At 53.0% G+C, this 16,201-nt stretch overlaps 1 protein-coding gene across 6 annotated transcripts in view; it reads left to right on the top strand.

Moving 5' to 3' along the window:
* Positions 1-16,201, top strand: part of BMP1 (bone morphogenetic protein 1) — a 40,376-nt gene that overhangs the window by 442 nt on the left and 23,733 nt on the right. For all 6 annotated transcript variants that reach the window (XM_059926935.1, XM_059926934.1, XM_059926937.1 and 3 more), the window contains exons 2-8: positions 6,796-6,909; positions 9,479-9,643; positions 9,833-9,950; positions 10,253-10,431; positions 11,155-11,260; positions 12,750-12,874; positions 13,387-13,502. In XM_059926935.1, the coding sequence (XP_059782918.1) occupies positions 6,796-6,909; positions 9,479-9,643; positions 9,833-9,950; positions 10,253-10,431; positions 11,155-11,260; positions 12,750-12,874; positions 13,387-13,502 (923 nt within the window). The remainder of the gene's footprint in view (positions 1-6,795; positions 6,910-9,478; positions 9,644-9,832; positions 9,951-10,252; positions 10,432-11,154; positions 11,261-12,749; positions 12,875-13,386; positions 13,503-16,201) is intronic.

Genomic DNA, 16,201 nt, shown 5'->3' with positions numbered 1-16,201 from the left:
CCTGCCCGGGTCCCAGGAGAAACCTGCTGCCAAGGAGGCTTTTCCTTCTACTGGAAACTTTTCCGGCCAAACTCCTCTGTGTGTGTGTGTGTGTGTGTGTGTGTGTGTGTGTGTGTGCACTTTTCCCTTCTCCCCCATCCCGGGCTCCAGCACACTGGTGTTTTCCAGCCTGTCTGTCTAGGCTGCCCTGGGGGCTGCACGTCTGTCCCGCTGGGTTCAGGGAGGCCTATATCTCCAAGGAGCAGGTCTCCTGAGGCCCCCACCCAGCAAGTGGAAGAAGAAAGTTTTTCAAGGGATCCTCTGAGATCATGCCCACTGGGAATCCCATGTTCCCCACCAGCGGCAGCAGGTTTCTGACCTCGGAGACAGCTGTCAAAGTCAGAGAAGCCAGCCCAGGACAGGGACTTAACTTCTGCCCGTGTGCCAGAGGACCCTACTAAGGCCAAGTGGGGTGGAAAGGGGAAAAACAGAGAACTCAGATACTGTATGTCAGTTCTCTCTGTCCCACAGACACTGGAGGCTAATTAGCCCAGGTCAGGGCCCCGGAGTGTGTGTGTGTGTGTGTATGTGTGTTCTTTGTCCACGAAGACCCCATGTAACCCTTTCACTCCTGCTGGGCCCAGAGGGATTCCCCCCCCCCCCCCCCCCCCCGCCCCACAGAGTGACCAGATGGTCATGCACTCCAGCCGTTTGCCTGATCGGATGACCCTGAACAGGCTGCCTGGGACAAGAGAACACACAGGGCATTAGATATCAGAACCTTTCCTCGACTTCCTGCCTCTGACTTCAGACTGTCTCCAAATAGCCAGAGCCAGGGCAGTGGCACAGTGCCTGGAGTTCTAGAAGTGCCTGTGTGGAGCATGAGGTGTTGGGGGGCAGGTTGCTCTGGTCCTGACCCGGGGGACCCCTCTTTGGGTGATGGATCAGAGCAAACTGCAGGAATAAGAGTCCTTCCAGTGCGAGGAGGAGAAGCCAATCCCCCAGCCCTTGCTCCTCCACCCCTGCTGGGCTGTGAGCAAACCGGACATTGGCCTCCATCTTTCTCGCTGGGCTTGGGGTGGACATGAGGCTAAGTGGACAGAGCGTGGGCTTTGGAGGCAGGCAGACCTAGCTCTCAATCCTGGACCCATAACTCATTAGCTGTAGTGTCTTGGGAATGGTAATTATCATCTCTGAACTTTGTTTTTCTCACCTGTAAAATGGAACTGATAATACGATTCTCCGATTCTCCGTAGAGTTGGTGGTAAGGATTAAATGAGAGAACATATATAAAATGCATATGAGAGCTTAACACTCAGTAAGCACTAAATAAATGTTGGTGGCCTACCTGCTGTTTTCTGTGCCTCACGCTCTGACTTCATTTTTTTCTGAGGGAATAGGCTTGGTTTTCAGGAGAAAGGAGTGTCTCCCTAACCCCATCCTTGTGTCACTTATTCATTCAACTGATCTACATTTACTAAATGCCTAAGAGGTGCCAGGCCCTGGCCTTGATGTTGTGGGAGATACAGAGAATTATAAGTCATGCCCCCTGCCCTCAAGGAGCTTACAGTCCAAAAGGGGCACAAGACACACGTGGACATAATCAACTGCACAAACCAAGGAGGGAAAGCCCTAAAGGCTCAAGGAGCCTCTTGCCCCTCTGCAGCCCTGGTGGTGGTGGTGGCAGAGAAACAGTGATCACAGCAAGCTGGGAAGTTTGGGGAGGTCTTCGTGGAGAAGGAGGGCTGGGCAAGGTCTTAAAGAATAGGTAGGAAGCCAATCTGATGTATTTCACTACCAGTTGGAAATTGGAGGGATTTGAGCAGCAGGAGGCTGAGGGCTCTATCCCCAGTCTCAGATTTCATGGAAGGGTGGGGCTAGCTGAGCTGGAACTTCAAATGAGGACTCTGGAGAAAGTTCTCCACTGGGGCTCGGGGCTCGTGGGGCTCATGGGGAGCTGGGCCAGGCCTGGGGGTGGCCAGGAGGGTCTGACAAGGCCAAGATTCAGGGTCAGACCAGGCTTCCCTCCTGGGTGTGACTGGTGCAGCCCTGCCTCCCTCCGACCTGACTCCTAAGACCCCACACCAACACCCTCAGGCCTCAGGTCCCCAGGCTCTTTCCTCTGTTTGTGTTAACCTCTCCTGCCGGCCTTCACCTCTTGCCCCCTCTGAGCCCTGCCCTCCAGATGCGGGAGGTGGCAGTGGCAGGCGTGTCTGGCTTTACTTCCTTTGGATGCACCTGGCTGTGCCTGCTACCTCTACCCGCTTGATGCTCTCCAGCTCTCTCCTCTTCCTCTCCGCCACGTGCGAGGAGGACCAAGAATGAAAGCCCCATTGACTCCCTGGCTCACCTGTGATCGCTCAGGAGAGCGGGGCCTCTTCATTTGAGGTCACCTCTTGCTATTACCATCAGAGTGATGGTTTACTGTTGCAGTAAGGACAAAATTAAGACCCTTGATACCCTGGAGAGGTGCCTGGATATTCTGGGCAAGATCAGAACAATGGGCAGGAAGCCAGGCTGGCTTGTGTGTGCTCAGAGCTGGTTCCACCAAGCCCTCTCCCTCTCTCCCAGGGAGATTGCGAGTCAGCCCTGATTTCTTGTACGTTGGGATGCCAAACCATCAAGGGAATCCTTCCCTAAGATTCCCAGTTCCATTTGGCTGCCCCAGATGACTCAGGACTCTGGGAGGGACCTTAGAGGCAGGAATTGGGACACAGCTGCTCCCATCAGCAGAGAAGCCCACAGGGATTCTCCTGAGCCAGCAAGGACCTTACTTCAGCCTCAGCTGGCAGCTCAGAGGTCTGCTTTGGGGAGGTGAGGTGGGCCAGTAGCTCACCAGTCCTTGTCAGCATCCCCATCCCAGGGGCTTTGTAGCCCAGATTTGGACTTCAGGGGGCCTCAGAGGAGTAGGTTATCAGCTCCAGAGGTTGAGAAACAATTCCTTCTCTTGCCAGACCACATTCCCCCTCCAGACACGCTGAATGAGTCACCCACCCACCTATACCCCTGCTCCATGAGTCACCTTCTCTTTTAGGTGCCCCAAGGGAGGAGGAAAAGTCTTACAATCTCCCTGGGCTCCAGATGGAGGGGGACCGATGGGACTCCCCCAGAAGAAGGAACTCTCAAAAATTCTAGTTTCTCCAGGGATTTTGGGAGAAGATATTGGGGGAGGGGAGGGAGTAGAATGTATCACTCCTCAGGCCACTAAAGCTTACCTCCTAAGGAGAGCTAGGGGAATCGGCTAATCTCTCTCTCTCTCCTCTCCCCTCTCCATTTCTAAAGGTGCCCCTCTCCTTCTGGGGGTGTAGCCTGTGAAATGGGGTATGCACGTGCAGTTCTTTGTGTGTTTGAAAACACTAGGGCTTGCACAGGGAAGTAGTGAAGAGTGTGTTTTTTGCACGTTTGTGGGTGTGCCCCTGCTTTATGGGCAAGTCTGTTCAACTGTGCATGTTGGTACTCCTGAGTACATGTAAGTGCGTGTGCAAATGTGCACCTGTGTGTAAATGTACACTGTGATTAAGTACACGCAAACACTCGCAGGAGCTTAAGCGTGTCCTCCCCCAGCAAGAAGCTTGCATCTGTGTAATGGGTCATGCGTAGTGTGCCTGGTACACATGGCTTTGGGGCTCCATCACACCAGCCAGGCTCCTCTCCCTCCCCGTAAAAGGGGAGGAGACTGCAGTGAGGCGGCCGGCCTGAAGGATGCGCTACTTACTCTCTTCTTTCCTCTCCTGCTGGGGGGCGGGTGGGTGTGTGTGTGTGTGGTGGGGGGGAACTGGCTATGGAGCAGCCATAAGTGCTCCTGGCTGGTTTACAGCCGGAAAACAAAACAAAAACTTTTGATCCCGTGTTGAAAACAACTACTATCCTGACCTTGACCCTGACCCAGGGCTTCCTTCCTGGTAAGGACGGGCATCCTGGACTCTCCAGGATCCAGATTCCCTAGCTTCCCCGGAGGGCATCCCAAATGGACAGGGCTTTCAGGCCCAGGTCCTGGCCATCAGGCTCTCCTGCCCACCCCCATCTCTCCCCATCCTCCTCAGTTCCCACGCATTCTTCAGTCATGACATTCCCACCGCAGGGCGCTGCTGGCAGTGAGCTCCGTGGCTAGGCTAGCCCAGAGCGTGTCCCGCCTTCCGCTCACCCTGCCCTCCACGCCGCTTTGGTCCCGCAGGCCAACACAGTTCTGTGGCCTCTGTACTTGGAATTTAAGGTTCTGCTTCTGAGCACCTGGGGGCTTCACTCAGCCAGGAGGCCAGTGTGGGTGAAAACTCTGTGCCCTTGAAAGTAGAGAGCTGAACTTGAGATTATAGGGCTACTATTGGGGCGATATTAACAGTGGCCATTCCATGGCTTCTTACTGTGCTCCAGGCTTTGTGCTAGATGCTTTATTTACATGCCTTATTTCATGCAGTAATCCTGGGAGACAGATTCTTTTATTTGTTCCTTTTTTATATAGGAGAAAATTGAGGTTTACAAGAGTTCATATGACTTGTCTGTGAGAAGTAGTCAAGCTGGGATTCAAAGACAGGTCTGTCTGACTCCAAAGACCTTGCTGTTTGCAGCTATGTCTGAAGATGAGTCTAAATGTCCAGCCACATGTGTACTTGGTGATGTCTGCGGGTGTGGCTGTGTGAGCCTGGCGGTGCAGTGTCTGTGCAAAGGTGCAAAGTGAGCAGAGGTGTGGGAGCATTCACGTGGGACATGAATGCCCGTATGAAGACTGGCACATAGGACCCGCCACCACCTCCGTGGGGTGCACCTCCCATCCCATATCCTTACTAAGGTCACCCTTGCATGTCAGCTGAGAAGCGCCTTGTATTGCTATCCCATCAATTGCTGAGCCAAGGCTGCCAAGGGTGATGTTTTCAATAAGAGAATCTTTCCCGTGTGGAGGAAGAACTTCTGGACCACCTACCAGCTGGTGAACTTGGCCAAGGCATTTCCCCTCTCACATCCAAGTGTTTTGATCTCTCAAGTCAGGGAGGTGGGCTCGAATCTAGCCACTAGCTTATCTCTCCAAGAGTTTGTAATGGGACACTCCTAGGCAAGTGTATGGGTGGAGCTTGGCTTAATGGGCATGTCCCTGGTGGGCCAGGATTAATTAATTCATCAATATGAATTCATTAATATGAAAGCACTTTGTCAACTGGAAAGCACCACATAAATTTCAACAGACATTTACATAAGGTGTCATTATTGCTACTATTACTGGCTTAATGGGCTTGGAACTTGCAGTTGGGTTTGTGTGTGTTGGAGCTTCTGCATGTGTGTTTTAGGACTGTCTGTGATGTGTGTATTTTTTGGTGGATGTGTGTGTCTGAGTGAGTATTTAGAATATGGGTTCTGCAAGATGATGAACTTCAGTGCAGTGAGCGCTGGACTGGGAATCAGGAGGCGTGAGTTATAAATCCAGCCTTTGTAGTGACTAGCAACATGGTCTCAGTTAAATCATTGCCCTTCTGGGCTTCAGTTTCCACATCTGTAAAATGGAAATTTGGCCTAGATAACTGCTAAAGTCACTCTCACATTCTGCCCATCCAGCTCCAGGTCACATCTATAGAATAGTGTGTGTCTGGGGCACGTGTTTGCAAGCCCAAAGAATATCGACGTGACCCTTCACTTGAACAAACGTTATTGAGTGCCTCCCACCAGAAGGGGTGGTATGGGTGCTACTTGTGCATGCAGGGTTGTCTCTGTGACTTTTATAGCTCTGTTTTTGGTGGCATGGCTGTGGATGTCACCATGTGTCTGGAGGAACACTGGCCCATGTGTCTGATTCTGCGTTGATGAGTAGGGGTGTGTGTGTGTGTGTGTGTGTGTCCACCCAGTGGGCCATCTGGGGAGGAGAAACCTGTGTGCAAGGCCTCAAGGTTAAAACAATTTGTGTAACGCTGCCCACCAGGCCTGTGTAGCGCTTGGGATGAGAAGCAGATGTCACTGTGGGTGGAGCTGGGGGGAAGCTGCTCTCTGCTCCACCTCCAGCCCAGCCTCTCACCTCCCCCACAGCAGCCCAGCATGAAGCTTGCATCTGAGCTCCTTCCAAAGCGCTCAGCTCCAGGGCCTCTGTTTCTCAAAAAGCAGATAGACTGCTTAACCCATCCCTCTGGAAACCTCAGCCCCCAGCTCCAGAAATCAAAATGTCCCGTTAGATGGGTTCTTTTCCCCCAGGCCTTTCTTCCTCCAGAGAGGGGACTCTGAGACTTAGACTAGAATATGAATCACTTGAGAACTATTAAAGCTTTTCCTCCAAGCCCATCAGGTGTCCTGGCTCCCCTCAATATACGCTCCCCTCAGTGTAATTGAAATGGCATTTGTTGAGTGAATTCCATATGCTCAGCACAAAGCTAAGGTTATGGGCCCCCGAAGTAGACACTCTGTCCTCTCATCCCCTTTCATTTTCTTGGTAGCACCCATCCCTTCCTGGAATTCTCGAGCTCCGTATTTGTTTACTTGTGTTTCTTTGAAGGTCAGTTTCCTGCGAGCAGGGACCTCTTCTGTCTTGCTAATCACTGGAGTAGCGCCGGCCCACAGTAGGTGCTTACTAAGCATTTGCTAAAGAATGATGGAATAAATGACACGACTGTGGCTTTGAGGAGCTAACAGTCTGGTGGGGGTAGGCATCCGCTTTGCTGAGATTCCAGCTGAAAAATGATCATGAGTTTCCCAAGAGATCCTCAAAGCCCCCATGTCCCTTCCCCTTCCTCAGAAGGCACTTCAGGATTACAGTTGCTGGGGCCAGGGGCTGTGCCCACAGGGCTGGGCTTTCAGTGCTGGGTAGGGGGACTGACTCGCCCCGGCTTCTTCTCTCTCCAGCTGCCTTCCTTGGGGACATCGCCCTTGATGAGGAGGACTTGAGGGCCTTCCAGGTGCAGCAGGCTGCGGATCTCAGACAGCGTGCAACCCGCAGGTCTTCCATCAAAGCTGCAGGTACACCCAGTACGGGCTGGCCCCTCTCTGTCTCAGAAATGGGTTCCAGAATTGGAAAAACAAGGAACCTCCCTGTTCCCAGCCAGGGCCTCCCAGGACAGAGGCCATGAGCCTGAACCCAGCATAAGGGCTTGTCTTCCCTTGGGATATCTTTATCCCTTCCCCAGAGCAGTGGCAAGTGTAGACATACCCAGAAGCTAAGCACCCACATTGCTTTTTGCTTCCAGTTTACAAAGTACTTTCAAAAACATTGTCTAACTTGACTGTCCCCAATCACCTTCACAGGTAGGTCAGGACAACTCCCACTTTACAGACACAGATCTTCCTCAACTTATGGTGGTGTTACATCCTGATAAACCCATCATAAGTTGAAAATATCTTAAGTCGAAAATGCATTTAATACACCTAATCTACTGAACATCATAGCTCAGCCCAGGCTACCTTAAAGGTGCTCAGAACACTTACACGAGCCTACTGTTGGGCAAAATCTTCTGCCACAAAGCCCATTTTATAATAAAATGGTGAATCCCTCACGTAATTATTGAATACCGTCCTGAAAGCGGAAAACAGAACGGTGGTCTGGGTACAGAATGGTTGTGAGCGTACGGGCTGCTTCCCGTCGTGATGGTGTGGCTGGCGGGGAGCTGCGGCTCGCTGCCGCTGCCCAGCATCTCAAGAGAGGATCACACTGCCTATCACTAGCCCAGGAAATTCAAAATTCGAAGTACGGTTTCTACTGAGTGTGTTATCACTTTCGTACTATCAAAACGTTGTAAGTAGAACCATCGTAAGTCAGAGACCATCTGTACAGAAACTAAGAGTCACAGAGGTAATGTGACTTGCTCAAGGTCCCAAAGCTAGTCAGTGGCAAAACTGGGACAGGAGCCCAAGGCTTCTCCAAATCTCAGGCTCTTTGCTCCACATCACCGTCCCTCCTGGCTTCCTCTCCTGCTCCTGCTTTGCAAGCCTCTACGCATCCTTTAAAGCCCATCTCAAGAGCTTCTCTTGTGAAATCTTCCCTGATCGTCCCCAAGTCCTGACCATGCCACCATTTGCTGTGCTCTTTCCTCTGGGCTTACACTGATAGCATCTCACAAGTCGCACCACACTGCAATGATTTGTTTCTATGTCTCTCTCCCCAGCTGGACTCAAAGCTCTTCAAGGTCAGGGTGGGTCCAAGTCCCCGCGGCCCCAACAAACCTGGCACTTGTGAATGGGTGAGGGAATGGGAGGGTTGAGGGCCTGGGCTGTCTTGGTTCTGTCCATCCTTCTCACCGCTCTGGAATGTGGTCCTGCTCACAGGTAACCCTCCCATTGCCCAAGTGGGGGATTCTCACCTGGGACCTGTTCTGGGCACACTCTGGTGGTGCCAGGCAGTTGTCCTGTCTGGCAGGAGGGAGGATCCTGGCATGGGCAGGCCATGGAGTAAAGGTCAAACTACCCCAGAGAGCAGCTGGCATTGGAGGGTGACCTGGTAGCCTGGTAACTAGCAAGGCTTACTTGACCTTAGTGGGGATTAGTAGACACGGGACAAGAGGAAAGCAGAATGGAGATTTGGATAACTTGGACTTGCCACTAACCCACCATCTGACTTTGCGCAAATCTTGGGCTTTAGTTTCCTCATCTGTCAAATGTAGATAGCGACACTGGCCCAGTCCATCCAGAGAGCTACTGTGTCAAATGAGGACATGTACTTGGGAATACTTAAAGAGGACATCAAGTTCTGTATGCTCCACAAATATGAAGGTTTATTGGCTGAGACGGGACTGTTTCCTAGTCTCGGGTCCCCTGCAGGTCTGGGGAAACGAGTACACCGCTGTTCTCTTTTTCACTGACAGTCAGTTCTCTCTGTTCATGGTAGTTATGAATAGAGTTATAGAATAACCTTACAGTTATTCCATAAAGTCACTGCGAACACTGAATTAGCAAATTCTGTGCCATTACTCCTAGGAGAAATACAGGGTTAGGTTCCTGCAAGCCTCTGGTCACGTTTTCATCAACTCATTAATGCGTAACCCAGTCTTATGTGTGTTTCTATTTAAAGACACCTTAATTAATATAGCATTGATTCATTAACGTTGAACTCATGGCCAACAGCACTGTAACTCATGCCTGAACAAAGCTTCTCTAACCCAGGTATTTTCTCCATAAGGTACATCCCAGCCCTCTTGCACTTGGGAACACTAGACAGCCCTTCAGCACTACAGGGGGGTAAGGGGAGGGTCATTTTAAACAGCAAAGTCACCAAGAAAAAGCACAAAATGCAAAAAATGTTGCATTAAATAGATTGTGAAAAAGATATTTACAGTATAAGCTGAAACAAGAAGGCAGCCTGTTGCCTTGTTCAGGCTCAGCTGGGATCATGCCTGTTGGGTGACTTAAATTTTTCACTGCTCTGTGCATGACAGCAAGTGACCATGAAAGAGCTGAGGGTATTGATTTGGGGGTTACAAAGAAATTTTACTGAGCGGGCAAATACGGAATCCCTAGATAATGAGGATCGGTTGTAATTTGCTTCTTCTTGCTCTTCTTTCCCTTGCGACCAAATGCCTTCTTCTTTCAATTTCAGGAAACTCTTGCACCCTCAACTGTCAGAGCACTAGTGGGCAGCCGCAGAAGAGAAGTCACGGGAGATGGAGAAGCAGGTCCCGGAGCCGGAGGGCAGCAACGTCTAGACCAGAGCGCGTGTGGCCCGATGGGGTCATCCCCTTTGTCATTGGGGGAAATTTCACTGGTGAGCATGATGTCGGGCGTGTGGGAAGCAGCCTGCACCCTGGCCTGGCCTCAGGACAGCCCTGTCGCACATGATGGTGTGAGTGGTACCTTCTGCCTGTCTGTCCAGTGAATGGCTGACTCTTTAGCAATGGGTGGAAGTGGGCCCACCTGGACAGCTGTGACAGCCTGGCCTCCCTTGTCCTGGCAGGCAGCCAGAGGGCAGTCTTCCGGCAGGCCATGAGGCACTGGGAGAAGCACACCTGTGTCACCTTCCTGGAGCGCACAGACGAGGACAGCTATATTGTGTTCACCTATCGACCGTGCGGGTGAGCAGGGGCCCCTGGGCACTGTACCCTCGGCCGTCGCCCCAACCCACGTTCTGTCCTGAGCACTGCAGCTGTCCCATCTGGGCACGGCCCTGCGCCATCTGTCCCCTCCCGCCATGGGGCATCTCCCCAGGAGCTGCCCCGGATGTGGCTCAGACCCCAGCACACAGTCCGGGCATCGCGCACTCGGGTCCCTCCCCAACCCCTCCGCTCCCTGGCCCCCCCGGCAGCCACACCCGACCCCTGAGTGGATGCACTCCCCCAGCTCGGGACCGCCCCCCTGAGCTGGCCCCGCCCTCCAGGTGCTGCTCCTACGTGGGCCGCCGTGGTGGGGGCCCCCAGGCCATCTCCATCGGCAAGAACTGTGACAAGTTCGGCATCGTGGTCCATGAACTGGGTCATGTCATCGGCTTCTGGCACGAACACACGCGGCCCGACCGAGACCGCCACGTCTCCATCGTGCGCGAGAACATCCAGCCAGGTACGCACCTCTGCCTGCCCCTCCAGGGCTCCTGGTCAGGGTGGGAGCTGCTCCCTCAAGCCATCACCTTTGGTCAACTCAGCATTATAGTGCCAGCCAGCTGGGTAGTCACAGCCCTGCCTGGGGTCCAGACCCTTCCCCTGCAACATCTCCTCCGGGTCAGTAGCAGCTCAGGGACTGCAAATCAGTTGCCAGACGGGGGGCCAGGACAGGTCCAGGTCCTGCACACAGGGGCTGTCTGGAGCAGCCAGAACCCACCTGGCCTTTAGGGTGGCGGGTGGGAAGGGGTCGGCCCATCCCCCATGCTGCCTCAGCCTTTCTCTTCACTTTTACCCAGTCTCCTGCTCTCTGCCTATGCTGTCCTCTAAGGGTTTTTTCCTCTCTCCTTTCTTCCCACTGTGCTCTCTTTCTTCCCTCCCTTCCTGCTTCCTCCCTTTCTCCCCAGGCCTCCTCCACTCTTCACTGCTCTCATCTCCCTGTGGTTCTAGAAATGGGCACCTCCTTCCCATCTTCCCTTGAGCCACCCACCCCCCCTGCTGGACAGACTCTTCTAGAGACCCGCCCCTCCCCCAGGCTTCCCTTGGCAGCTGCCCAGACCCTCAGGTAGGGGGGCACCTCTCAAGTGCAGGGAGGACCCCGTTCCCCACCCTGAAAAGGTAGCACTGCGTCCCTCACAGACCCGCCCGCTCCCACCTCCCCACACCCTTTTCCTGGTCTTCGCAGGGCAGGAGTATAACTTCCTGAAGATGGAGGTCCAGGAGGTGGAATCCCTGGGGGAGACCTATGATTTTGACAGTATCATGCACTATGCCCGGAACACATTCTCCAGGTGAGAGATGGGGCCCAGCCTCTTCTGGGGCAGCCCGGCCCTGCCCTCCGTAGGCCTCCCGCTTTGCACTAGCCTGCCCTGCTGGGGTCGTTGGCGAGGACAAGGGTGGGCCTCTGGGTGGCTGCGGCCCCCAGGCAGAGGACCCGTGGGTGCTGCCTGCCCTGCTGTCCTCTTCCGTGATGGGTCCATGGCAGGGCCGGGACTCACACAGCCTGGGCTCTTCACCTAGTACTGGGCACACCTGGCCCGGGAGGCTGAAACCCAGCCGCTGTGCAGCCGCGTGGTGTGCTGTGGCCCCGGAACCGTATCCGCCCGAAGGAGCTGAGCTTTTCCCTCAACCCTCAGCCAAAGGGGGCATGTCTTTCTGATGGGTCTGCCTTTTTGTAATTGGCTGATTGGCACAAAGTCTGGCTTCTGCCCTGGACCAACCCTCCTCCCCAGCTCACGAGCACATGTACACCTACTCTTTATCCTGGGCCTAGGTTCCCAGAAATCACAGCCAGAGCCCCCAGAGGTAGTGGCCCAGCCTCCCCGTCCCAGCTTCTCCTTAGCAGAGTGTGGGAAACAGCCCCTCCTCCTCCTCAGCCTCCCCCCCAAGCCCCCTGCACCCCAACTCGCACCCCCTCCTGGCCTTTCCCATGCCTGGCTCTGCCCTCATCCTCTGTCTCTGCTCTCCCAGACCCTGGCCCTCCCCCTCTCCTCAGACGCTCCTTCTAGACCCACTCTTCCTGCCTCCAGACCTGAGGGAACAGAGACCAAGGAAGGGTGGTGAGGTCATCCCACCCGCCACACCCACAGACCACCCCCTGTACATTTCCCACCACATCCCACCCCACCTCCTGCTGAGTTCTGCCCGGCTGGGTGTGAGTCAGGGGCCCTGGGGAGGTGGAGGGATGCCTGCTCCCCCTTCCTTCTGCTCCTCCCGGATGGAAACATCCAGGACCTAGCAGGCAGGAACTGAGGGGACAGGGGACGCTGATGGATCAGGAGCTAGCGGGGCTGTCCCTGGGGTCTGGTCTGGCCACGGTGGAGCCTGCCCTTTGGCCTTGTCCCAGGTGCCATCAGGAGTAGCCCGTGCCAGCAGGGCGAAGTGTTGGCCCTGGGTAGTCCTGGGAGAGGTGTAGTCAGGGCTGAATCAGCACAGGGAGCCTCAGAAGCAGGGCCGGGCAGGGCTGAGACACGACTGACGAGGGGTCTGGAGCTCTCCCAGGGCTGGGAGTTGGGCCAGACTGAGCCGGAGCACCGGTGGGTCCCCAGGGCCTCCTAGGTCCGTGTCCCCGGGGCTCCCCCGGGCCCTGTGGTGTGGCTGCCACGGAGCAGCGTGGCTGCTGGGCAGTGGGCAGTGTAATGACAGGGGAGACGTCTCCACCCGTCCCTGACCCTGCTGAGGAATGTCTGGGCTCTCGCGGGGTCGTGACCTTCGGTGCACGCGGGCCGGCCGCCCTCCTTCCCGTCGGATTCTCACCCAGGCTGGGCTTCTCCTCCTCAGGGGCATCTTCCTGGACACCATCGTTCCCAAGTACGAGGTGAATGGGGTGAAGCCTCCCATCGGCCAGAGGACCCGGCTCAGCAAGGGGGACATTGCCCAGGCCCGCAAGCTCTACAAGTGCCCAGGTCGGGGCAGGGGTGGGGACAGACCAGGGTGGGGGGGAGGGCAGGCCCTGGGGCCAAGAAGGTTGAGGCTGTGAGACTTAGAAAAGGCTGAGGCTGCCTGGTGTCGGGGGGAGGGGGCACCCAGGGAGGGGGAGTGTTCAAGTTACAGACCCAAACTGGGGCTTGGCTCAGGTGGGGAGATGCCAAGCCACCCATCTTCTGAGGGTCTGTGAGAGTGAGGGACAGTAGGAGCAGAAAATGGGGGGCGCAGAGCGATTCTCAGGGAGTGAGATGGAGTGAGGCCCTCCGGAGGAGCTTGACCTTAACTCTGGAACCCATGTTGCCTTGACAACAGGGCATCCTGCAGCACTAGGTAGAACAGAAAGGAGAAGGGATGGATCTTAAAGGGACAGGGCCATCCCAGACTCTCTCCTCTTCCCCAAAGTATGCCAGGACTCAGGGCAGGGAAGCCAGAAAGTTGGGGGGATTGGGCACCTGCAGCCAGCAACCCAGTCATTTCCTTTCCTTGACAGCTTGCGGAGAGACCCTACAAGATAGCACGGGCAACTTCTCCTCCCCCGAGTACCCCAACGGCTACTCCGCCCACATGCACTGCGTATGGCGCATCTCAGTCACACCTGGGGAGAAGGTAACTGAGCATCCTCTCCTCTGCCAGGACCCCTGAGTAGGAGAGCTTAGTCCATGTGGCTGTGAGTGACCTACCTGGGGAATGTAAACTCATTCACCCTGCAGGATGATGAGAGGCTTCTACTAATAGTTATATATAAATGCTAACTTGTGAATAGCATTTACTATGTGCCAGGCATTTTTCTAAGTGCTTCTCAGATCCATTCATAGGCTTGTGCTTCTCAGATCCATTCACAGGCTTTTCATGTGGAGTCTGGACCTCTCACCTACCCCTGGACCTTCCATGTCCTTCATATTTTTATTGCTCCTAAGAGCTTTAAGGCTTTATTTCCCTTGATTGGAACTTGGTTCTTAATGTCCTAGTGCAACCTTGATCTGGGTTAGATTTTATTACCGGTCGCGTTGCTCATTCCAACAGCCCTCAAGATCATTTTGAATCAGAATTCCACCATCCAGCAGGTAGCTGTCCTCACTCTCCCATGAGCTCATTTGATAAGCATGTCTTCTGGGTCTTCCAAACCTGGCCTTTGATCAAAATATTGAACAGGACATGAATTAAAGCAGATCCAAGATCTCCCTCTGAATTGACATTGACCCAGTAATCTGCAGGCTTCGGGCAAAACTATTCCACTAGCTATGACTATGCTAAATGTCATTACCAGCCAGCCACCAGTCACCACCTTATTGGCCAACCACCATATGAGCTGCTTCTGAGATGAGGCCTTTGTCATCTTTATGTCTCTGGCACAGGAAGTGACTAATAAATGCCGAATACATGGATGAATTGCCTTACCAAAACAAATCCACTGTTTCACCAGTTGGTAGATCCCCTTTTAAAAAGGAAGTGAGATTTGTCTGATGTACCTTGTTTCAAGTGAACCCAAACTGGCTCCTAGTAGTCAAGTGTTTCTTTTCTAAATGGTCATAGACCCTCTGTTTAATTGGGGATCACCATTGAACTCAGTGGTTTGCAATTCCCAGAATTCACTCTAAAGCCCCTTCCCAACACACGCATGTGCATGCACGCATGCATACAAACCCCTTTTGAAAACTGGGAAAGATTTTGTTCTGAGTTCTCAAGATTACAGACACTGCTCACATCTGCAAGTTATTTGAATGTCCTCTGATGTCATTTTTGAGTCTAGAGGCAAAAGCCAATTTAAAGAGGCGCTCGCTGACTCTCCTTCTGTATTATTGAGCTTCTATTTCCTTTCCAAACGATGCTGATTTTATTTTTTATAATTTGAAGATCATCCTCACTTACGACAGACTTTTACTGAGAGCTGAGTAATTCCCTATCTCCCTTGGTTAACTTTCTACCATCTTCCCTCAAAAGTGAACCCACCCCTTCCTTGTTCTTCTTCTTGTTCTGAATCTAAGTTAAAAATTGCCGTCCTTTTCACTGGCTTGTAGTGACCTTGCCCTGGATTCCTTCATTCCTCTGCTGAGGGTTTCCAGCCTTTGGAAATCTCACCGTGGATAACAATAATAATAATAACAACTAATGATTATTGAGCATATGATTGGCCAGGCATGTGTTAAATCTCTGTGTTATGTCTTTTAGCACAACATTATAGGCTGGGTGCTAATGTTAGCCTCATTTTGTATATGAGAAAACAAACTTGGAAAAATTAACTTGCCCAAGATCTCATAGATCCTGGATTATGACATAAAAGTCTGTGATTGAAATACTGTGTGTATTCTAAAGCCTTGTCCCATTCCAACAACTAAGTGCCATTCGGCAACTTGTGTGGCCACTAGGTGCCCAGTGCTGGGCCCAGCCCTGGGGATGGACAGGTGCACGAGACAGTCCCCGGCCCTGCGGAGCACAGAGTAGGGTAGAGCATCACTTTCTTTCCCATTCAGGAGGTTTGCTCAGTTGGCAGGCATATGGCAACCTGGTCAGGACCCTCTTCTTTCCTTGCTTTGTGGGCTGGCATGGGCTGGCCCTAGTCCCTAGTGAGCACATGGCCTTGCCTTAGGAGGCTCTCTGTGCCTGGGACCTGCTCCCTTCATAGCTCCCACAAGACTCCCCATCCTTTTTCAGAGGCCTGCCTGGAGCTCCAGGGAGAGAAGTGGGCTATGGATAAAAATTCCAGATTAACCAATGCATGATTGTAGAAATGCAAAAAGTAAAACCCACCCATGGTCCTGGTTGAAACTGTAGAGTTGTAACTGAACCAAAGATGGAACCCTGGGGGACAGAAACATTTAAAGGCTGGGGAGTCAGAAGAGGATGGTATCATAAAATTGGCATGGCCACTCTTTGTTACTTACCAATTATGTGCCAAAGTACTGGCATCTTACATGCATGATCTCATTATTCCTCACAACCGTTTCATGACGTAGGTACTGTTATCCCTACTGGAGAGTGGAGGGAATTGAGGCTTAAAGTGCAGCAGTAGATCTGGCCAAGTTTGCTCAGGTAGCAATGGTGGAACCAGCATTCAGTTCTAGGACTATCTGACTCCAAAGTCTACTCTTTCAACAGTAAACCTTAAATAAATCCACGTGTGTTAGCGGATGGACTTTGACATCTATTTGGCTCCTGAGAGGTTGTTTTTCACTAGCCTACCAGTTCTCAGCTTATTGCCAGACATGCAAGTGATAATGTAAAACTTATCTCGTAGAATTGTGCAAGTCGTAGGGATGTCAAACAGGAGAAAGAGCCACTTTGGAGGACTTCTTGGAGGATCCTCA

The sequence above is a fragment of the Balaenoptera ricei genome, chromosome 6 (assembly GCF_028023285.1).
Source record: "Balaenoptera ricei isolate mBalRic1 chromosome 6, mBalRic1.hap2, whole genome shotgun sequence".
Classification (NCBI taxonomy): Eukaryota; Metazoa; Chordata; class Mammalia; order Artiodactyla; family Balaenopteridae; genus Balaenoptera; species Balaenoptera ricei.
Note: the sequence above shows the minus strand (reverse complement) of the source record. Positions and strands in the feature narration are given on the sequence as shown.